Source organism: Neophocaena asiaeorientalis, unplaced genomic scaffold (assembly GCF_003031525.2).
Source record: "Neophocaena asiaeorientalis asiaeorientalis breed wild unplaced genomic scaffold, Neophocaena_asiaeorientalis_V1.1 scaffold24, whole genome shotgun sequence".
Taxonomy (NCBI): Eukaryota; Metazoa; Chordata; class Mammalia; order Artiodactyla; family Phocoenidae; genus Neophocaena; species Neophocaena asiaeorientalis.
Window position 1 is genome coordinate 5,534,941 of NW_020185317.1, and position 24,737 is coordinate 5,559,677.

General features: G+C 37.9%; 1 protein-coding gene across 1 annotated transcript in view; it reads left to right on the forward strand.

Annotated features, from left to right (window-relative positions):
- Positions 1 to 24,737, forward strand: part of HIBCH (3-hydroxyisobutyryl-CoA hydrolase) — an 87,981-nt gene that overhangs the window by 5,061 nt on the left and 58,183 nt on the right. Inside the window, exons 2-5 of the mRNA XM_024733646.1 lie at positions 2,988 to 3,030; positions 15,915 to 16,055; positions 16,646 to 16,730; positions 20,463 to 20,543. Coding sequence (XP_024589414.1) covers positions 2,988 to 3,030; positions 15,915 to 16,055; positions 16,646 to 16,730; positions 20,463 to 20,543 — 350 coding nt within the window. The remainder of the gene's footprint in view (positions 1 to 2,987; positions 3,031 to 15,914; positions 16,056 to 16,645; positions 16,731 to 20,462; positions 20,544 to 24,737) is intronic.

Below are 24,737 nucleotides of genomic sequence, written 5' to 3' on the forward strand. Positions count from 1 at the left end.
AAGTAATACAAATTCTGAAAAGTAAGTTAGATTACAAATATTTTTATGAATTCAGTCAACTAGAGTGTGGTTACAAGTGGTAACAATGGTCATATTGCCCTTTTTCTTAATGTCTCAGCTAAACTTTTGCCCTTCAAATAATCTCAAGGTATCCTTGAAAAATTAATAAAATTAATAAGTTGGCAGTTTATCAGGTCCATCAGATAGTATCTGTGTCTTTGCATATGCACAGCTCCTGTCAGGCTGCTGCTGCTACTACTGATCTCAGCTTTGACCTCTCTCCATATATCTTAAATCTAACTTCTTGTATCCCAGTACAGGTTTCCCCTGCTATCTGAAAGTAGAGCATTTCTGTGAAACCTCGCATAAGCCGAAATGGTGTAAAGTGAAAAGCAATTATCTTATGACACGTCTTGCTAATGGATGTACAAAACAAATTGAGATAAAGCACAGAGGCTCCCACAGTTCAAGTCTTTGGTCACTTGGTGCTGAGATGCAGAGTGCAGTTACTGCGGAAGGAGCTCAGTGGTGCCACTCTCACTGCTCGGGGTGCATGCTGCCTCTATAACATCTCGCTTCAAAACAAACAACGCTCTTTCTGCTCTTCACCTTTTTTCATAAAAGTGATAATCCTCTTTGGATTTCTTTGGATTAGTGAAAACAGGTGCTAATGTAGGTCTTTGGAAAAAGCAAAGTGGTGTAAAGCGAACTTTTTTTTTTCTTCTGTATGTGGGCCTCTCACTGTTGCGCCCTCTCCCGTTGCGGAGCACAGCCTCCGGACGCGCAGGCCCAGTGGCCATGGCTCACGGGCCCAGCCGCTCCGCGGCTTGTGGGATCTTCCCGGACCGGGGCACGAACCCATGTCCCCTGTATCGGCAGGCGGACTCTCAACCACTGCACCACCAGGGAAGCCCTGTAAAGCGAACTTTTGAAAAGCAGGAGATGCCTGTATCTTCCTAATTATGGTATTTTTATATGCATCTCTCTCACTAAACTTTGAGTTTCTCAAAGGCAAGAACGATGACTTTTGGGGAACTTTTTTAAAGACCCAAAGCTTAAAGATACAATTTGATGGATTTTCATGAACATACTCATTTCAGTGGCACCTGGATCAAGAAACAAGATAGTACCAGCATCTAGAAGCCCTCTTTATGCCCTCTCCAGTCACTACCCTCCCCCGTGTTGCTTTGCTTTTACTTTTACTTTAATTAGAAAGTATCAATACACGAAGTACTTAAATGTACTATATTTTGAAGTCTATAGTGAACTTTTATATATGTGAACAGTCCTGTAACCATCATGATAGAGACAACTTCCAACACTCCATGTTTCCTCATGCCCCTTCCCAGTTTCCCCCACCCTCCACCATTCTTACTTCTGTTATTATTGATCACTTTTGCTAAGTTGTATCTTAAGCTTTGTATTCCTAGCCTAGCAAACACTTTTAGAATAACAGACTTAGAGTTGTATTGTATTTGTTTTGTAGCCAGTTTTCTTTTCGTAACTTCTGTCATGACTATTTTTCTATGTCATAACTATTATTTAAATATTTTTAAATACATATATATTTTTGGCTATGTAATGGTTTTGTATAGATGACAGTTTTAAAAATATTACTAAATTGTTAGATACTTTGTTTCCAGTTTTTTCCTTATGTAAATAATTGTTGCAGACATCTTTGTAAATCAAACTTTGATTGTGTCTGAAGTTTCCTTAATACAAATGCCTGTGAAATTACTAGGTCTAAGGGTATGATCATTTTAAAGATTGTGGGTCCGTATTTCCAGTGTGCCTACTGGAAAGGCATTACTGATTTATATGTCTCACAGCAATGTCTGAGAATGCCTATTGCATCCTTATCAAACTTTTTTTAAACTAGCAGTTTTCTTTAACTTCTTTTATTTTTATTTTTTTAAATTATTTTATTTTTGGCTGCGTTGGGTCTTCGTTGCTGCGCGTGGGCTTTCTCTAGTTGGCGGCGAGCGGGGGCTACTGTTCGTTGTGGTGTGCGGGCTTCTCATTGCGGTGGCTTCTCTTGTTGTGGAGCACAGGCTCTAGGTGCACAGACTTCAGTAGTTGTGGCTCGCGGGTTCTAGAGTGCAGGCTCAGTATTTGTGGCACACGGGCTTAGCTGCTCTGCGGCATGTGAGATCTTCCCAGACCAGGGCTTGAACCCATGTCCCCTGCATTGGCAGGCGGATTCTTAACCACTGCGCCACCAGGGAAGCCCTTAACTTTTTTTAAAAAAGCAGTTTTAGGTTTACAGAGAAAATTAGCAGAAAATTTTGACCAATGTATAATGACAAGTCTCTACCATTACGACCGTACAGACTAGTTTCACTGCCCTAAACATCCCATGCGCTCCACTTGTTCTTTCCTTTCTTCTGCCCTCCCCTAACCCTGTGATATCCACTGATCTTTTTCCTGCCTCCATAGTTTTCAGAATGTTCTGTGGTTGGAAGCATACAGTATATAGCCTTTTCAGATTGACTGCTTTTGCTTAGCACTGTGCATTTAAGGTTCCTCTTTTTTTTTTTTTTCTGTGGAAAGATAGCTTGTTTCTTTTTATTGCTGAGTAATATTTCATTGTATAGATGTACCACAGTTTGTTTATCCATTCAGCTATTGAAGGACCTCTTGGTTACTTCCACATTTGGGCTATTATGAATAAAGCTACCATAAACATTCATGTGTAGGTGGACATAAATTTTCAACTACTTTGGGTAAATACCAAGGAGTGCAGTTGCTGGGTCATATGGTAGAAGCGTATGTTTAGTTTTGTAAGAAACTGCCAAATTTTCTTTCAAAGTGGCTGTACCATTTTGTGTTCCTACCACAATGCATGAGAATTAAACTTTTTTTAAAAATACTTTTTGTTTTAATAACTTTTCAAAGAAACTAAAGCAAACAAAAGGGAATGTAGTATTTATACAGTGAAACATGACTACCCACATTACTGTGTTCATTGTATTCTACATTTGTTTCAGGTTTAATTCATCCAGACGGACTAATATCATACTGCAGCATTTGGTAAGCTTGGACTTTGTTTTGCTGGCATTATTAGATTATAAGGTGCAATTTAAAATGTTCTTGTTAGGGAAGTAGAGAGATACTGGCAGATTTCATTGATCTTGGTACACTTTGGTTTCCAATTTTATAGTGTCAAAACTTGACTCATATAACTTGTTGGAGGTGGCATAGGTTATGGATAAGAGGATGGATCTTCAAGTCAGAATGCCTGGGTTTAAATAATGGGTCCACTACTTAATCTTGGGCAGATTACTTGGTCTCTTTCAGCCTCCTTTTTTGATATATAAAAAATGGGGATAATAGTATCCATCTTAGAGTGCTTATGAATAATAAATAATTCATTAAAAAATCTAGCATAGTGCTTGGCGTATAATAATCATTTTATACATGTTAGCCACTATTGTACTAGTAGTACCATTCCAAAGCTTAGATGGTATTAGTTTATCACACTGCAAGGAAGAAATGATTTTTATTCATTTTTCTATATCTTTGCTATAGACTGAATGTGTCCCCCCGAAATTCATATGTTGAAATCTAATTGCCAGTGTGTTGATATTTGGAGGTGGGGCCTTTAAGAGGTGATTAGGTCAGGAAGGCAGAGCTCTCATGAGTGGGATCAGTGCCTTTATAAAAGAGACACCAGAGAGATCCCCCACCTTTTCTGCCTTCTGAGGGGGGATGCAGTGAGTAGACAGCCATCTATGAACTGGGAAATTGGACTTAACTAGACACTGAATCTGCAGACGTCTTTTTTTCTTTTCTTTTTTTTTTTTTTGTGGTACGCGGGCCTCTCACTGTAGTGGCCTCTCCCATTGCGGAGCACAGGCTCCGGATGCGCAGGCTCAGCGGCCATGGCTCACGGGCCCAGCCGCTCCGCGGTATGTGGGATCTTCCCAGACTGGGGCACGAACCTGTGTCCCCTGCATCAGCAGGCGGACTCTCAACCACTGTGCCGTCAGGGAAACCCTCTGCAGACATCTTGATCTTGACTTCCCAGCCTCCAGAATTGTGAGAATTAAATGTTGTATAAGTTACCCAGTCTGTGGTATTTTTTGTTATAGCAGCCTGAACGGACTAAGACACCCTCATCTATGAAGTAGGTCCTTATTACTTATCTAGTTTATATATAGTGGTGTATATGTATCAATCCCAATCTCCCAATCTGTCCCTCCCCCCTTACCCCCGGTAACCATAAGTTTGCCAAACAACTTACTTTTATTTCAAAACTTCAGTAAAGTCAGAGAAAAATATTAACATAAAGTCTAAAATTTTTCATTCCTATGGTCAGAAAAATTGTATTTTACCCATAAATGGTAATAATGTCAGTAACGGCATAAGTCTCTCTGTGTCTCTTCTTACGTATTTTAGGATTCAAGTGTACAATACTAAAAATTTGTAAGCATTTACCTGCATCTCTTACTCCCTGGACAAATTTCTGACACAGTAGACTTAAAGTCTGATACCGAGATGTGAATGTGGTCCCTAAAGGATTAGAACAATGGCCTGGATATCATTATAGAATCATGTTATTGTACGATAATTCAGAAATTTCTTGGTTCAGCGTTTCTCAACAGTGTTTCTGTTAAGTGCTTTCAATAAAAGAGTTGTATAGTCAAAAAAAAAGACACTCTCATGCAGCCTGACAAGTACCTTGCATGTAAAAAGGACAAGTCACTCAGATACAGCACTTATGGTATTATGCCAGGTGCTATTCTAAGTATTAGCTCAGTTGATTCTCATAGTCTTACAGAGCAGATACTACAGGTCCTTTATCTGCAATTCTGAAACCTCAAAATCATAAGTTTGTGTTTGGTTTGGGGTTAGTTTGTGGTAAATGCATTTGATGGCAAAATATGATCTGAACATACTTGTGAAACTCTTTTTGTCCATATCCTAACTAGTGTTTAATACTCATGGTTTGGTGCAGAAGTAGTAAAGCATTTGGTTACAGTGTACTGAACCAGCCTCCACTTAGGATGTTTTATATACTATGTAATATGTACTGTGTTACCTTTCCAAAATCTAGAAAATTTTCTGAATTCTGAAATGCATCTGGACCCAAGGGGTTTGGGTAAGGGGGTTATGGTCTTATCCCTATTTAATGGATCAGAATTTAAGGGACAGAGAGGCTAAGTAGTATGCCCCAGTGTCACACATCTGGTAAACAGGAGGTGGGATTTGAATCCAGGTTATCTGGCTCCATAGACTACCTACTGCACTCTACAGCCTGTGGCAGAGTGAACACTATGTAACTATTGCATAGTGTTTCTCAGTTCAGCCTACACGGAGATGGGCGTATGAAAACTGGAATATCTTACCCTTATTTATTTTAGTCAGCTGATATACATGGGAGCTGAGGAATTTCCTGGAAAAAGAACTTAGAACAATGTTATTGTTCATATTTAGATTCATATTTAGATATGCGCACAAGTGGAATAGAAAGACATGACAGTCCAGATTCCATGGGGCTGTGTGACCTGGGGCATAAACCACATTGAAGAAAGAAAGGTAAACTGGACTCTCATCAGGGCCTGAAGACTGAATGGTTCTAGCTCCCAATGTTGGCTTTTACATGTGCTTCAGAGATTGAGAAGCTGTACCCCAAGAATTCCTCCTGTGACCCTTCTAAGAGAGCTGATAGAGCAAGAGCCTTTTTTACTTCAAAGCGGAGTGATGGAAATATGCCATTGATGGCAGAACTGTAGGCAGCGTTATGAGAAATGGATAGGACTGACTTGTGATAGTAGTGTGACATTCCTTGTGACCCTTCAAATATATTAGATGGACCTGAACCTGGAAAGGAGGCAAAAGTTCTGCATTTCTGCAGATAGTTTGTCAAGCTAATGCAAGCTAGTAGGACCTATTAATGAAGTCTCCTTTATATTCATAGGCTGATTTGGACATATTTTTACAACAAAAATATTCATAGAAAAAATTTTTTTTCTTTTTCCATAATGTTTAAAACTCTTACACAGTGTTTAATTTAATATGCAGAAGCTCATTTTTTCCATATAATTCTGACCTGGACATGGAGAAGACTTTTTTCCGTCAGAAAGTAGTTCTTTTCAGTATGAAGGTATACTGGTTGGACTGCATGAACTGAAACTGCACATGTCATTTCATGACAGCAATCATGTTCATATTCTGTATGTGCAGATGATCTAGAATCAGTATCAACCAATTTATAATCTATGCCTTTTGAACAGACATACAGTAAGTGCTTGCTTTGTATATGCAAAGAACTTGACTGATGTCGACTTTGTAACCAGTGAAAGCTTACTGGAGCACAGTCATTTATTTGATCTGGGCCTTGAAGCATGATTAGGGTTTCAATAGGTAGAGATGGGAAGTAGTGAGAGTTCATATAGTAACACTAAATGTGGTTCTGTTATCTCCGTTTTGTAAACACAGAAGTTGAGGCTCTGAGACTAGCTTGTCTGAGGGTGTATAGTAGTAGTGAGTGGCAAAACTAATGTTTGAGTCCATCTGACTCCAAAATCTGTTTTCTTTCTATTATGCAGTATGTTTATTCCTGTGGCAAGAACTGTGAGATAGGAGAATAGAGGCTACACTCGGCTTTCTGAGTCTCCATTGTAAGGAGTGCTGTGCAATGGTGGGTCTGGAGAGTTTACCTAGGATCAGATGTGGAGAGACTTGAAGGCCATGTCAAGTAAAGTTGGATGTTTTTGAAATTAATGGCAAGTCATGGAACATTTTTTAATGGGATTAACAAGATTAGAATTGGGCTTTAGCAAAATTTCTCTGAACGCAGTGTGAAGGATAGACCGTCTGGCAAAAATTCTGGAAATCTGCTGAAAAGGAAAATTATAATAATGCCGTATGGCTAGGGCAATGAGAGTAGAAAGTAATGGATAGAATCATTTTAGAACTAGTTTCTCTGGTATTTGGTAACTACTTCAAGTTGTTGGCAGAGATGGGAAGAGAACAGTTAGGAACCAACACCAACATTTTGTGCTTGGTTGACTGAGAAAATGGTAATACCTTTACCTAATGTAGGGAACAGAGGAGGAGAGACAGATTTGTTGGAGAGAAATTTCTTGGTAAATTTGGTTTTTAACAAATTGAGTTTGGGGTGCCACGTAGGTACTCCTGTAATTGTAGCAGGCATTTGGAATAAGGGCCTGGGCCTCTGGAAAAGTAAAGGTACAGATGCAGGTTTGAGCCAGCTGTTTAGAGGTAATAATTGAAGATGGGAAGTAGCTGATATCACAGAAGGTGAGAGCTAGAGCACAGCTGAGGACAGTTTGAGAGATTCTCTATAAATCACTTCCATATGGAGAAATTTACTGACTCAGTTTGAAGTCAGGAAGGATTGAGTGAAGCTTGAGTAATCAGCATTTATTAAACGTTTTTTGATTCTATGAATCATACTTATATTGTGCTTTGGTGTCATATTTGTGTTATAATAATTTAAATTTAATGGCATTCTTTAATATTGGCTGGAAATGGATGACGTCAAAATAAATCATATTCTGCAAAAGGTAGGATATTTCCCTGGGTGTGTCTTTCAGTTGTTACTTAGTTCAGTGGCAGTGAATGTTACATATAGTGAAAGGTATGTGCTTGAGATTGGGATTTGGGTATCCACAGTGTGAAGCTTATTTTAGGCTTGTGTTACAGCAGGACTGCATTAGTAGAATGAAGGATTATTCATTCAACTTATTAAACATTTTTTGGATACCTGCTATGTGTCATGCACTTGAGTTTCCTCAGAGGAAAGGCTCATTTCTCTCAATGTTTGTGAAGTCTCTGACTGTGTTTTCCAAAATGTAACCTGAAAAATACAAGTCCCAAGAGATAGCTGTTCCATGAAAAATAAAAAGTTCTTTAATCAAGTGAGAACTATGCTGCTCATTGTGTTTTAAAAGTTTACATTGCGTATTTGCCTATTAAAGACTGAAAAGTCTTATAGGAATTAAACTTTATATTGGTTTAAGTTTTTCCCAAGCTTATTTGACCATGGGCCATTTTCTCCTTCAACATAGATGCAGTAAACATCTCTTTGCACACTTTAGGAAATATTGCTACTATGGATTTTGCCAGAATAGTTCCATGTTCCAGCAGAGTGGGTGTTCTAAGTTATTTATTTATTTTTAAAATTTATTTATTTTTGGCTGTGTTGGGTCTTCGTTGCTGCGCGCGGGCTTTCTCTAGTTGCGGTGAGTGGGGGCTACTCTTCGTTGCAGTGCCTGGGCTTCTCATTGCGGTGGCTTCTGTTGCGGAGCACGGGCCCTAGAGCATGCGGGCTTCAGTAGTTGTGGCTCGCGAGCTCAGTAGTTGTGGCTCATGGAGTCTAGAGGGCAGGCTCAGTAGTTGTGGTGCATGGGCTTAGTTGCTCTGTGGCATGTGGGATCTTCCCGGATGAGGGCTCGAACCTGTGTCCCCTGCATTGGCAGGTGGATTCTTAACCACTGCACCACCAGGGAAGTCCTCTAAGTTATTTTTGTCTTAGGGATATTATTTTGGCAGACTTCATGCATTCAGTTCAGCACAGGGCTGTGTGTTGATGGTGTCCATGCATTTTAGCAAGTTTCCTTCACATATATCCATTAAATGGATGTTCTCCTTACCCCTTCTATCCCACCCCCCACCTCCAAATTTGGGTTGTATGAGAAGTTCATTTCTGACTCTAGTCTCTGTAATCTTTCCTAATATGAGAAATTTCTCTTCATAGAAGCCTTTTCTAGGTTTTAACTAAAAGTTAATGATATTTTTGGAAAAGAGATTTTTTTCTGCAGAATTAATTAACATTCATAAATGACACTAATACTGCAGACTTCATCTTTTTCCCTTCTGATCTTTTGTGTGAATTTTTTTTTTTTTTTTTTTTTCGGGACACCGCCGCAGAGCACAGGCCCCGGACGCGCAGGCCCAGCGGCCATGGCTCACGGGCCCAGCTGCTCCACGGCACGTGGGATCCTCCCGGACCGGGGCACGAACCCGTGCCCCCCGCATCGGCAGGCGGACTCCCAACCACTGCGCCACCAGGGAAGCCCTGTGTGAATGTTTTTGATTAATGCACCAATAGTTGTTTTCAGGTTTTAAGAAGGCCATGAACTTTTCAGGTGGGGGAAAAAAGATCCTTTGTTCATTAATTTTACCATTCTAGTGGCTTTTTTTTGGGCCATGCTGGGTAGCATGAGGGATCCTAGTTCCACACCAGGGATGGAACCTGCACCCCTTGCAGTGGAAGCGCAGCATCTTAACCACTGAACCGCCGGGGTGGTCCCGCTAGTGGCTTTTAACAGACGATTATGTAATATTCTTTGCTCAAAGTCTGGCCCTCTGTAAATGTCCTGCAAAAATACTTCACCTAAGTGCTGGAAAGTCGATGCTTAAAGATATTCCTGCATCCATTATAATAGCAAAAATTGTAAATGACCCAGTGCTAATCAGTAGGGGACTGATTAAATTGATATCTAAGAATGAACAGCTGTTAAAAATAAGTGGGTAGGATGAGTGTGCAATCGGCAAAATCCGTACTAGGAAATTCTGTAGGTTAAAAGGCCTGTTTTTTTTCAACGAATTGTGAAGAAAAGAAAGGAATGGAGGCAGAACCTTTAGATTTTAAAAGACTTGAAAGATATATCCATTAAAAAAAAATGGATAGATGATGTTTATGGATGTACACTTTGTGTTTATCATAAAAACCAAGACAGTTGTTACTTTTGAAGGGAGGGTGAGGGCTATGATCGGAATAGGGCAAGTGGGGGGCTTTCGGTCTGGCTAGACAACGTTGGGTCTGGGATAGGATTTTACCCCAATAACAAGTTAGTAGTTAGCTTGTTACTTCTCCATGGATGCTGGCAACAGATATGCAACTCTTGAATTAGAGACAAAGGACGTCGTTATTAGTTACCCAATTAGCAGCATTGAGCTTCAGGTTTGTATTGGTTCCCTTGCTCCCCAAGTCCCACAGGGGTGACAGAAGGTCCAAATGAACGCGTTCATATGCAGTGGGTTGCATTACAGGACAGCAGTACTGAATTTGGGGAACCTGCGGGTTTGTAACACACTGTAGGCAAGCTTGCTCTCTGTCCCGGAGGGAGACTTTACATTTTCTTCAAAGTTTCTTGCAGCAAATACAGTCCTGAAAAATGACCCAGGTGAAGAGCCTTCAGGCCTTTGGATCCATGAAATACACAGCAGTAAAGTGCAGGGAAGCCTCAGGACCCATGGTAGATCGTTTCTCCCTACAGACAGTCAGCTCATTGCAGATGTAATTAGTTAAGATGAGGTCGTACTGAAGTAGAAATTACTTGGGTAATTCAATATAATTTATCCTTATATAAAGGGAAAATTTGGAGACATATATACACGGAGAATGCTGTGTGAATATTGGAGTTATGCAGCAACAAGCCAAGGAATTATCAGAAGCTAGGAGAGAGGCCTGGAACAGAACCCTCCCCTAGCGCCTTCAGAGAGAGTGTGGTCCTGCTGACACCTTGATCTCAGACTTCTAGTCTCCAGAACTGAGACAATAACTTTCTGTTTAAGCCTAAACGTAGTTTGTGGTACTTTGTTATGGTAGCCCTAGCAAAGAAATACAGTTATCATGTTACATTTGTCAAAATTAAGAACATTGCTATATTAGTATTAACTTTATACTTTTTGGATTTCACCAGTTTTTCCATCAATTTTCTGTTCCAAAATCCAGTCCAGGATACCACATGGCATTTCTTTGTCATGTCTTCTTAGTTTCTTCTGGTCTCTGACAGTTTATCAGTCTTTCCTTATTTTTCATGACGTTGGCAGTTTGGAGGAACACTGGCCAAGTAGCCTGTAGAATAGCCTCTAATCTGGGCTTGTGTCTGTTTTTTGTTGTTGTTGTTCTGTTTTTTCTTTTTTCTTTTTTTTTTTGATGACTAGCCTGTAGTTAAAAGGTTTCTGGAGAGAATATCACAAAGGAAAAGCCCCTTCTCATTACGTATCAGGGAGTATCTGTGGGTTTTGACATACGCCTTAGGGAGTACATGACATCCTCATGACACAGCTGGTGATGCTGACCTTTATCACGTGGTTAAGGTGGTGTTTGTTGGGTTTCTCCTCTCTAAAGTTACCATTTTTCCCTTTTCTACTCTGTTCTTTGGAAGCATGTCAGTAAGTTCAGCCCACAGTCAGACGGTGAGGGGGCTAAGCTTTACCTCCTGGAAGGGGGATTTCTACATAAATTATTTTGAATTCTTTTGTGGGTAAGATCATCTCATCTCCCCCATTGATTTATTCAGTTATATATATCAGTGTGGACTCGTGGATATTTATTTTATTCTTTGGGTTATAATCGAACAGCACATTATTTATTCTGTTACTCACATTGTTTCAACTTTGGCCATTAGGAATTCCTTCATTTTGGCTTCTTGTGTTCCTTTGATATGACCTTTTCCTTTTAATTTTCAATATTTTAAAAACACCTCACTACTTTCTGTTACTGGAAGATGTTCTCTGGCTCTGGAATCAGCTATTTCTCCAAGGAGCTCTGGTTGCCTTTATTGGAAAATTGCATTTAGAAATCAAGATCTGAGTCTGGGAATGCCCCTTGCTACTGGGGTGTCACGGTTTTCTCTTGGGGATAGAACTAGAGTAATGTATATATCTGTAGTAGAATACATATGCTGTATACTGTTTACTGTCCCATGTATACATAAATAGTGATAAGTGTTTCTGTGTTTATCCTCTGTTATATTAATATATATCCTCTTAATATATATTAAGAAAACATGTTCATACTGCTGTCTCTGACTTTAATCCAGTACCATAGGGCAGGCTTCATTCTAGCCTTCCCTTCTTGCTTGTCTCTAATTCTCCTCCTGACCAGTGAAAGCCTGGTTCTCACTGACCACCGTCCATTAGTTGTTTTTTTTTTTAATTTTTTAAATACAGTATGTACCTTTTTTAAAAAAAATTATTTATTTTTGGCCGTGTTGGGTCTTCATTGCTGTGTGTGGGCTTTCTCTAGTTGCGGCGAGTGGGGGCTACTCTTTGTCGCGGTGCACGGGCTTCTCATTGTGGTGGCTTCTCGTTGTGGAGCACAGGGTTCTAGGTGCACGGGCTTTGGTAGTTGCAGCACACGGGCTCGGTAGTTGCAGCACACGGTCTCAGTAGTTGCAGCACACGGGCTCAGTAGTTGTGGCACGCGGGCCCTAGAGGGCATGGGCTTAAGTAGTTGCGGAGCGTGGGCTCAGTAGTTGCAGTGCGTGGGCTCTAGGGTGCACGGGCTTCAGTAGTTGTGGCATGCGGGCATCAGTAGCTGTGGCTCGTGGGCTCTAAAGCACAGGGTCAGTAGTTGTGGCGCACAAACTTAGTTGCTCCGCGGCATGTGGGATCCTCCCAGACCAGGGCTCGAACCTGTGTCCCCTGCATTGGCAGGCGGATTCTTAACCACTGGACCACCAGGGAAGTCCACATTACTTGCTTAACCTCTTTTGAACAAATTTACTAACTAGAGCATTGGTTGACATACAGGTTTTTTTGTATATTTCCTTACAGCTTGCAATCAAATGACTGTTTTCTAAAGTTACTTAGGTCAGCTTTCCTGCCACCATCCTCACGATTTCACTTCAGTGTGCTTGTCATACGTGTGTGGTTTGGTTGCATTTATTTGCCACAGTCTGCATTCCATGTTGGAATCCCCTGACACTGGGTGATTTTTAAAATATATATATAATTTGTATACATTCAGGTTCACTCTCTGTACATTTCTTTGGGTTTTGACAGATGCATAAATCATGCATTCATTACCCAAAGTCCATGCAGAACAGCCCCATCCCCCTAAAACTTCTGCTGTCCTTCCCCTCTGTAGGCAGTCACTTCTCCCGCTCCCCAACACTGACCTTTGTTATGCCCCTATAGTTTTGTTTTCTATAGAACATCATATGAATGGAATCATACAATATATAGGCTTTTGTGTCTGCATTCTTTCACTTGGCAAAACGCATTTAAGATTCACCTGTGTTGTTGCGTGAACTGATAACGTAGTCCTTATAGCTGAATAGTATTCCATTGTTTGGATATACCACAGTTTATTCATTTCCCTGTTGAAGAGCATCTTGGTTGCCTTCAGGTTTTAGTGAGTAAGAATAAAACTGCTACACCTGTTTGTGTACAGGTTTTTGTGTGAACATAAGTTTTTAATTCACTTGGGTAAATATCTAAGGGTATGATAGCTGGGTTTTATGGTAAGTCCATGTGTAACTTTATACAAGTTTGCCAAATTATCTTCTGTAGTGGCTGTACCACTTTGCAGTTCCACCAACAAAGAATGAGTGTTCCTGTTGTTCTGCATCCTTGGCAACATGTTATTGTCTGTTTTTGGATTTTAGCCATTTTAATATGTATGTAGTGGTAGCTCATTGTGGTTTTAAATTGCATTTTCCTAATGAGAAATGATGTTGAGCATTTCATGTGTTTTTTTTGCCATCCCTATATTTCCCTTGAAGCGCTTCAGTTTTTTTTTTGCCCATTTTAATATTGGGTTGTTTGTTTTCTTATTGAGTTTTAAGAGTTTCTTATACAGTTGACCCTTGAGCAAGGTGGGGGTTAGGGTCACTGATTCTCTGTGGAGTTGAAAAATCCGAGTATAATTTTACAATCAGCCTTCTACAACTGAGGTTCCTTCTCTGCACCTGTGGATTTAACCAGCTGGGGATCATGTAGTACTATAGTATTTACGATTGAAAAACATTTGAGTGTAAATGGACCTGCACAGTTCAAATCTGTGTTGTTCAAGGGTCAGCTGTATATTTTGTATGCAGATTCTTTATCAGATATGTGATAGGCAAGTATTTTCTTCTAATTTCTGGTTTGTCTTTTCGTTCACTTTATCTTTTGCAGAGCAGAAGTTTTAAATATGATGAAATTTAGTTAATCAGTGTTTTCTTTTGTGGATCATGCTTTTGGTGTTGTATCCCATTAATCCTTAATGTTTGGAAGGCACTGTGAACCAGAGTCCAGGGGTGTGGCCCTCATAAGTGTTCCTGTCCTTTCTCTGGGGGTGGGCTGCCTTTTTTCCCCCCTTTTCCTTTGTCCCCTGTTCCTTTTCTCCAGCTGTGATTGGTAAACACTAAGGTCAGTAGGCTATGGTTTTGAAGTGCTTCTCCCTTGGGATTAAGGGTCTTATTTTATAGGCCTCCATCCCATTTCCCCACTGTGTTGGGCCTCCACCAGGACCCTATGCTACCAGCTTTGAAGGCTCTCTCTCCCATGAAGATTTAGCCTTTTGCTCTGTGTGGAAGATGAGGGGAAAGGATTTAGTTGTGCCTGCTGTTTCCCTCCCCCAGCCAGCACCACACGGGGGAGCTTTCTCCAGTCTTCCTTGGGAGAACCTGCTTGGGTTCCAGGAGGAAAAGCCAGCAAGAATGGGAGCTCCCCCCATGACTGTGACACCCGCCACCCCCAGGAGCTCCACACTATCACACTTGCCCACACTTGACCTCTAGCAAGTCATTAAAAATTCTAGTTAATCTTCCTTAGGGCTTCTGCCTGAGCTAAGCAAATACACTGGTCTTGCATCTCCCTGAAGGCACCTGTCTCTCCAGATTTTATTACGGGGCTGTTTGCCCTGTGACCTCCTGTCTCTGCCTGAGTTCACCAAAGCCATTAATTTTCAGTCTGTTCACCTTTTTTTCTTGTTACAAGGTCAGGAGACGCATCTTTTCAGCTCTCAACATCTCTGAGCTGAAACCAAATAATAGAATTTTAAAGGATTGTCTCTGATATTAGGTGATAATTTATGTGAAGTTGTTCGGTGGAAACAGTCATGAAACTTTTTTTGTTTTTTTTGGGGGGGGGCTGGCAAATCTGACTTGGTTCAAGCAAAAAAGAAATTTAGTTAGTATGGAGAGAGATGAAAGTTTATTAATACTTGTGTGTAACATGTTTGTATAATATGAGATCTGTTTTACTTTAAAATTTAGAATGATGTAGGTATCTGAAAAGTACAGCTTTTTAGTCTGTCATCTGTCTTTTCATATGAGTAAGGGTTTAATCAAGGAAGTAGAACCACTGAGTATTGAAGGGGAGCAAAATAAGCCACTCCAAAATGTGCCCCTTGCCTCACTCACCATGGTGCGTGAGGCCCTAAGAACTGTATAGACAAGTTCTTCACAAGTATATGCTTTCGTAAGCTCATTCTATAATCTGGCCTTAAACTACTTATTCTGCCTACTTTCCTATCACTCATTTTCTCAATCAGCCTTTATTCCACTCATGTTTAATATCTTAACATTTCCAGATATTCGCTGTTCATGTTTTAGAATGTGTTACTCTCCAGGATTTTCATCCCTCTTTTTCTTGGCATATATCAAGGCCTAGCTCAAATATCACCTTTCTTTCCCCCAAGTTGTTGGTAGCTATTGTAGTCAGAATTATTTGCCCTCTCTATTCATCTTTGATTTCCAAGTATCTAACATATTGCTTGGTATACAGTAATAAAGATTTAAGAGTATTTCATAGTCCAAGAAATTCTAGGACTGGGTTCTATTTTATTTTTATTTTTTTAGAAACAAATTTTTAAATTAATTAATTTATTTTTGGCTGCATTGGGTCTTCGTTGCTGCACGAGGGCCTTCTCTAGTTGTGGCGAGCGAGGGCTAATCCCATGGACTGGGTTCTATTTTAAATCAGTTGACTAAGTTCACTCAGAAATAAAAATTAAGAGATTTAAGAGGTATATGTAGTTTGCTTTGGAATTGTCTATCTACAGAGTCCAAATAACTTTAGAAAACTTTGTCAGATGTACTGAGTTATCCATTCAATTAGCTAACCTTAACATTGTGTGAAAGATTTGCATTTAATGTATGTTTTGATGTTGACTTGTGACAAAAACTTAATGAATTTTATCCTAAAGTTATTCTTTGTTTACACAGAGAATGTCTAAGCACACAGATGCAGCAGCAGAAGTCCTATTGGAAAGAAAAGGTTGTGCAGGAGTGATAACACTAAACAGACCAAAGTTCCTAAATGCACTGAATCTTAGTATGATTCGGCAGATTTATCCACAGCTAAAGGTTTGTAATTTTCTTAAAGCAATCATATGGATCCTTCTGAAAGTATATCCTTAGAGAATATTTCTGATATTATCTCCCATAGAATCACTTGACTGTCTGGGATCAGCTTCCAAGCCCCATCGCTTATAGAGTCCTCAGCGCTTTCCTAAGTGGTTTTCCTGGAGCACCCCTACTGACAGGGAGTTCACTGCCTCAGAAGACAGCCTCTTCCACTTTCAGAAGGCTCCAAGTTTCTTCTTATGTTCTGCCCCTCTTTATTTTTTTTTTCCAACCTGATGATATATTAGGCCCATATTTTTTCACCTTGGTCTCAAAGTTGTCGTGGCAAAGATTTCAGTTGCCATCATCAAACTTGGATCACAGAATGCACTCATCTAGCAACTTTGTTGGGATAGCCTCTAATTTATGTCAGAAAAGAAAATGAAGTTGGGATCCATTCTTCTGGATATGTTTTATAAAGCTTATGCCTTATGCTTTGTATATATCCACATACGTCTATATATACACATGTGTTTACGTGCGTGTGGATATATCATTAATGAGTTTGTATTTATGATATGCTTATACCATCTTCTTTTACATTTGGATAGAAGTGGGAACAAGATCCGGAAACTTTCCTGATCATTATAAAGGGAGCTGGTGGAAAGGCTTTCTGTGCTGGAGGTGATATCAGAGGTAAAAACTTTTTTCCCTTCTCACCTAAATGCTTTTTTCCCCCAATAAAACTGATAAGGTATTAGCAAATTTTTGTGGTACTTTGTAACTTGCTTTACTTTCTAGAATTGTTTTTTGTTAAACAGTTAATACATTTTTAGTGTGGTTAACTTAGAAAAAGAAAACATTTAAAGACTTACCTCTTGTAGTTAATAGAAAAATGAGAATAGCAGCTTTTTTTTTTTTTTTTAACTACATACGTGCCCTTCAGGTATCTTGTCTCTTTCCCTGAATCATCCTGAACAAAATGTCCAGTTATGGTATGTGATTCTGCTGTTTATTTTAGAATAGCTGTTATTAAGCAATTGTTTATCACATAAGCCTGACAACCTGGCCATGTTGAGTGACTTGTCATTCTCCAAACATGACATGCTCTCACATATTTCCATGACTTTGTGCTTTCCCATTGTTCATGATCCCAAAGCAAGAATGCACTTAATTGTAGTATTTATCCTATTATCAATATTTTTTGTGTTTAAATTAACATGCTGAGATAAATAAAAAGATTAATTCTCCTTATCTTTCTAATTATTTAGGTCAATCTGTACATATTTAACTATTAAAAACAAAAGACAGAGAAGAAATGTTATTACCACTGGTTGTCAGTATTTTATATATACTGAAAACTTTTCAGTATTTATATATACTGAAAACATTTTGAGTTTTGTTTCTTATGGAATTGGTAGTTTCCTGGGATGGTTTTTTTCTTTCTGTTTTACTTTTTTATTTTTTTATATTTTTTGTATTGTGTTAAGATGATAATGTTCAGGTTGATCTATTTACCATATTTATAATCTTATGTAAACCATTACATTTGAAATAGGAAGAAACAAGCTTGATTCAGGACATCATTTCAAATATCTATTAAATTTAAAATAACTGAGTCTTAAAATTTCACTTTAAAATTTTCAGTTGCTTCGACTGACTTGTTAACTGAATCATTTTTTGAATTTGTTTTGCCCACTACTTAAATATTTTTAAAACATTGTTTTTCAGCGTGGAATTAATCTTTCCTCAAGAGCTGGGCTTTTGATCTTGTCAGTTTACAGATGGGCAGAGCCTTATGTATTGATTTCAGCTTCTTCTGACTGTGAGCTATTTTTGCATATAGGCCTAACTTTACATTGCTGTTTGGAAATACAGTTAAAAATTCTAGAATTATTCTAGTTCACATGTATAAGCAACAGATTTCAATTCTAGGAAATTTAGTTTCTTTTAAACATCATAGTCCAAGACAGTAAGTGGGCACTCTGAAAAATAAAATTTCTTTTGTAATTTATTTATTTTACTTTTGGCTGTCTTGGGTCTTCAGTGCTGCCCACGGGCTTTCTCTAGTTGTGGTGAGCGGGGGCTACTCTTCGTTGCAGTGCGCGGGCTCCTCATCGTGGTGGCTTCCCTTGTTGCAGAGTACAGGCTCGTGGCTCACGGGCTTCAGTAATTGTGGCTCACGGGCTCCAGTAATTGTGGCTCATGGGCTCTATAGCACAGGCTCAGTAGTTGTGGCACATGGATTAGCTGCTCTGAGGCATGTGGGATCTTCCCAGACCAGGGCCCAAACCCATGTCCCCTGCGTTGCCAGGCGGATTCCCAACCACTGCGCCACCAGGGAAGCCCTGACAAAAAAATTTTAAATGATGTTACTAAACATCATTTAATTTATATGGAACTGATTGGTTAGAATAAGATTAGAAGGAAATCTCAGAAGATTTCTAAGATAAAAGAGATTTATTCCACAGGCAATACAATTTGCACTCCTTTTCTTTTAGTACTGGGGAGAAATGATGAAAGATAATAGATGAGGGTTTTAGGGGTTTTATCGGTGAAAGCCTCAGAATGACAAAACTACATATCAAACCTTTTTTTATTTTTAAAATATTTATTTATTTGGTTACCCCATGCGGCTTGCAGGACCTTAGTTCCCCAACCAGGGCCTGAACCTGGGCCACGGCAGTGAAAGCACTGAGTCCTAACCATTGGACCACCCAGGAATTCCCCAAACCTTTTTTTTTAAAAACCAAGAAAAAAAGTCAATATTTGGTTGGAACATTTTGAAGGAAGCTATATCAGAGTTCTGAAGTTAGTCTAAAAATCTATTAATAGTCAACAATTTTTATGTAACTCTTTCCCATAAAAGAAGTAAATGTATATATTATATATTTAATTTGTATTTTAGTAGGTAATTCTCATAGGACTTAGACAAGAAAAGCATATGAGCTTGAAGTGTATGGAAGAGAGGTTTGATGGTGGTTTTGACATTGACTATAGTAGGAGTATAGTAGATTAGACTATGGAACTCTGGATAATAGAAAATTGCAATAGAAATGAAACTATTTGATTGTTATTTATTATTAAGATATTTACTGAGCACCTGCTTATTAAGACAGGCATTTGTATGCTGTAGCAATATCTTTGAGAGGTTATATTTCCATTGATATTAATAAATAAGGATATTACTATCTCATTTACCTTCTTAGCCTCACCTTTTACCATTCTCCTTTAGTCTTTTTTTTTTTGCGGTACGCGGGTCTCTCACTGTTGTGGCCTCTCCCGTTGCGGAGCACAGGCTCCGGACGCACAGGCTCAGCGGCCATGGCTCACGGGCCCAGCCGCTATGTGGCATGTGGGATCTTCCCGGACCAGGGCATGAACCCATGTCCCCTGCATCGGCAGGCAGACTCTCAACCACTGCGCCATCAGGGAAGCACTCCTTTAGTCTTTTAAAACTACATATTTCTTGATTTTATTCTTCCTTGCCTGTGTGCCTTTGTAGGTACTCCTTTCTCTACTCAGAACTTTTCACTTTTCAGAACTTTTCATTTTTAGGAAATCCTTACCTGTTGTTCACATTTGGCTCAGAGTTCTCTCTTCTGGGAAGCCTTCTTTTTTTTTTTTTTAATTTTTTTTTTTTTTTGGGTGCATCGTGTGCCATGCAGGATCTTAGTTCCCTGACCAAAGATCGAACCTGTGGCCCCTGCAGTGGAAGCATGGAGTCCTAACCGCTGGACTGCCAGGGAAGTCCCTGGGAAGGCTTCTTTTAATTACATCTCTTATGCTCACATTCCCACGGCACCCCAACCTTAGAGGGGGCATGACACAAGGAGTGTAGCTCAGTAGTCTGTCTTACTAGTCTGAACTCCAGGGCAGCCGTCTTATATTGCTGTCTTGTTATCTACAGCACTGAAAACAGTGCGTGGTACCTGGTAGATGCTCAGCAAATGCTCCATGGTGAAATGAATGTGGCAGAAGTATTTAACTAGATGGAGTATATAGAACTCTGTGTGTGTGTGCATGCACATGTGCATATATTTCTTTGCGTGTATATGTATAATGTACTTTGTGTTAAGATATATTACCAAAGGAAACATGTATCCAGCAAACATTCATTTAGGTGCTACAGAAAATAGTCAAAAGAAAATGTATTTTGTACCAATATATAACTTATAATTTAATTATAACACTTTGTAAGAAGTTCTGAATAAGAATTTTTGCATTGAAGTTTTGACATTGGACTATGGATTTGGGGCTAACTATAGTATGTCCGTGGCATAGGTGACTTCAGAACCTTAACAAACCATTCTAGACTTTCCCCCTGGTACTTGCTATCACATTATTTAAAATTTTTCTATTTGACTGTATTGACTGGAAAACACTTTTTGTGATTTGTAATCCTTCTTTTTTCTTTTTTTATTGTAGTGATCTCAGAAGCTAGAAAGGCAAATCAGAAGATAGCTCAAGATTTCTTCAGAGAAGAATATATGCTGAACAATGCTATTGGTATGTGTGCTCTGCTGAGAGCTTTGAAAATGGAATCAAGACATAAGCTGCACAGTATGAATTGTTAAAATGTAATCAACGGACACTCTTGTTTAATCTTTTATATACTTTGTGCCAGGAATAAACTTGATTAAAGTAGTCTGACTGCTCATTCCAGAACAATTCATACTTGATTATTAAATAGGGTATACTTAACTACTATTTGCCATATAATCAATATGGAAACATGGATTCTGATCATATGGTTGGCTTTCTTGGAAAACAAAAAACTTGGGTGCCAGTTTTCTCTATAAAATGAAGTGTCATTTCTGAATTCTTGAGGAACTCTGGGATGAAATTTCTTTATAGTCATCATTCCAGATTTCATTGGAAGTGACACAGTAGTTACATTTATCAAGCATGTGTTTCAAATGTTAAATTACAGGGAATAATATAATAAATACTTGTGTACCCACCAGCCCAGAATGAATAGACCACTATATTTTATTTTTGCTTGATGTTTTGAAATTTATTTAAATTAAATAGAATACTATGAGTTTTAAAATTATTGTTCAGTCTACTTCATTGCTTGCTTCAGTGCCATTTCTTTCTCTTCAGAAGCAACCAGTATCCCTCCTCAGAAGCAACCATTGTCATTAGTTTTTAGCACATCCAGTTAGACTGTACTTTATATTTTTACTACATATTTATGAACAAAAGTAGTATTACTTTATGTTTTTGAAATTTGCATAAGTACTTTCTTACTGTGTATACCATTCCATAAGTTTTTGATAACATGGAATGTAACTGTTCTTATATTATTCAATTACCCCATATTAATCTGTTCTATATTAGTGGTTATTTTAGATTATTTCAGCTTTTTACTAATACAGATTGTTACACCCTTATATGTACACCCTTAGTGCCCATGTGCAAAAATTTATAGAAATAATAGAAGTCGAATGGATGGATCATAGAGTTTATGTATCTTCAGTGTGTTTCCAAATTCTTCTCTAAAGTATAAGACTTTATTTTTTACATGTCCTTTCTATCATTTTTTGTTTTTAAACTTTGCATGCTTTATATCTTATTGTGGTTTTAATTTGTACTTCATTGGACGCAGGTAAAGTAGAAGGTGTTTATGTTAATCATTTATATTTTCTTTTCAGTTTCATCCTTTGTTTATCTTTCTTTTGGATTGTCTTTTTCTTACTGATTTTATAGGTCTTTATGTATTCTGATTCTTCACTTTTGTAGATCATATATATTATAAATACACTTCTCAGTCTGCTACTTTATCTTTTGGTATATACAAGTTTTTGTTTGAGATGAAATGTATTCTTTTCCTTTATGATTTCTGCTATTTGCATTTTAAAAACGCTTAATAACATGGAGGTTTTTAAGATGTTCTTTTATATTTTCTTTTAATAGTTTGTTTCTTTATACTCTAAGTCTTTAAAGTGCTTGGAATTTTTTTGCATGTGACATCATCTAACTTTTACTTTTCAGCTAGAAAGCCAGAAGTTGTAATGCCTTTGATTGAATAGTCCTTGTTTTCCTCACTGGTTTTAATGATACTTCCATCATATATCAAGTTCTTATATGTGACCGGGTCTGTTTCTGGGCAACTTTGTTCATTGGCCTATTTGTCTGTACATATGGTAAAACTACAGTGTCAAAATTATTATAGCTTTAAGATATGTCTGTCTCTGATAGGACAAGTTACCCTTGTTTTCTTTCAAGATTTTCTTGGCTACTCTTGGACTTTGGATTTTTCAAATGAATTTTTTTTTTGGTTTTTAAAAATTCAAATGAATTTTAAAATTATTTTGATATTTAATAAGCTTATGCAGTCATCGCCATTAATCTGTTTTAGAACATTTTCATCAGATTGACTTTCATGTCCTTTCATAATGTTTTATAATTTTCTCCATAAAGAAAAAAAAAGATTTTTTAAGTGTTATTTTTAGACAGCTTATTTTTTTTGTTACTACATTTAATAGTAATTTTTCTTATTACACTTTCTAATTGACTATTTCTAGCATGTAGAAATGCTTTTGATTTTAGTATTTTGTTCTTACATCCAGCAACCCTGCTGAAATTTATTATCAGTTCTAATGATGTTTCTGTAGGTTCTCTTGGCTTTTCTACATTGGTAATTCTACCATCTACACGTAATTTTTTTCATCTCTTTCCAGTCTGTATACTTATGACTTTTCTTGTTATATTTTGGCTAGGACCTCTATTATAATGCTGAATGATTGTGGTGTTGTCTTATTTCTGATGTCCATGGGAAAGCTTTTAAAATTTCATTCTCTAGTATATAATCATTTTATAGACACTTTTTACCAAGTTACAGATGTTACTTCTGTTCCAAATTTGTTAGGGGTATTTTCTTTTGTTTGTTCAGTTGTAGTGGTCCAGTGCTTAAGCATCCACTTTTCTGACTTTTTCTCTTCCTCTCATGGGTAGGAGCTTACTGAGTTTTAGGATCAGCAGATAGAGTTTTTCTAGCTATGTTTTACAAGTCATATAGCTCTTCCTACCGTGAGGCTTTATGCAGGTATTAACTCATAGCATGTTATGTGTGGTTCATGTTATTCCTGACTCAGAACAGATACACACACACTCACTCATAATCTTTGGCTGTAGCTTCCACACAGCTATTAGCTCTGAGTTTATTTGTTTCTGGCACCTGTGGATTTCCCTTGTTTGGCTTTGAACTTGGATATACATTGACAAAAAATTTTTTCTCTAGAATTTTTATGTCTTTGAGGTAGGAGTGGGGAGACGAGGCTGTTTCCCAATTTAACCCAGTGAGCCACATTGAATAGAGAGCTCTCATTTCTTTTGAGTCTATAGTTCTACAGGTCAGGTTTTACTTAGGATGTTTTATTCATTCTAAAAATTCATACCAGCGCTGTCCAATAGTACTTTCTGTAATGACAAAAGTATTCTGTTTCTGTGCTGTGCAGTATGATCACTACTAGCCACACATGGCTAATGAGCACTTGAAATGGGGCCACTGTGATCAGTAAACTGAATTTTACCTTTGTTTAATGGTAATTAATTATAATATAAATAACTACATTTGGCTATTGGCTACTATATTAGACAGTGCAGTTCTATACTAAATAAAAGGAGAGGGGTGAAAACCTCTAAGCAGTTTGAGAAGAGTTTGGTAAAATGCTAATATACAGAGAGAAAGCCTTCCAGATATAATCTCTATACATTGTAATGACATATTTTAGTCGTTAAGGAATTTGACAGATTTTGGCCTTGTGTTCCTGCATCAATTAGCTTCTGATATTTCATATCTAAAATATATGTATCTGTAGCTGAAATGGTATATTTGTATGCATGTCCACTCCAATCAATAGAGATATTTGTTTCCATTGTTTCTAGGGAATTATAGTTAAAAATTGAGGGCTGTGGAAGTCCTTGTGAATGTTAAATTAGAATTGTACTTCAGTGGCTCATTTGGCAGATTGGGAATATTTATAGAATTGCTAGATGGATCAAAACTGTACTTTTATATTTGTCTTTGGTAAGGAAGTTATACTGGCAACAAGCTGTAATAGAAGTACAGTGATTTATATTATGTTGTGCGCAACTTCCTCTTCAGAGGGAAAGGAACTGAGTAAAAGTTTACAGGATTTTTGAGCTGGAAGGAACTTTTGAGGCAAGTCTCATCATTTAATAGATAAGGAAACTTATCTATATATTATATACATGATATACACATGTATGATAGGCATATATACGTATAACTTGCGTATATGTGTATACACATATATATATTGAATTGCCAGTATATAAGTATCTAATGCCAGTATATATATTAAATATAGTTGAATTGCCAGTTAATGACAAAGCTGAGACTAAAATTTGGGTCTTTTAACTCCCAGTCCTTGCTTTTTCCTGTAATCCAGATACTTCTTTAGATGTATAGAAGACAAATTATGTTCTTTAAAATACAACTGTGTTACATAAACATCAGTGGCTTGTAAGGCAAATATTGTTTTTCTCAATAGTTGAGTTATATAGGCTTTCATCTGTTTCAAATTGAGGTGTTGAGTTTTTCATAATAATGAATAGATGATCAGGATTGTGTATGGACTGATGTTTTAAAAAGAACATATTTTATAAGCCATATGTTTAGTCTACTTTGATATTTCTTGCAAAAATTTCTTAGGGAAAATACTCAGAGTTCAT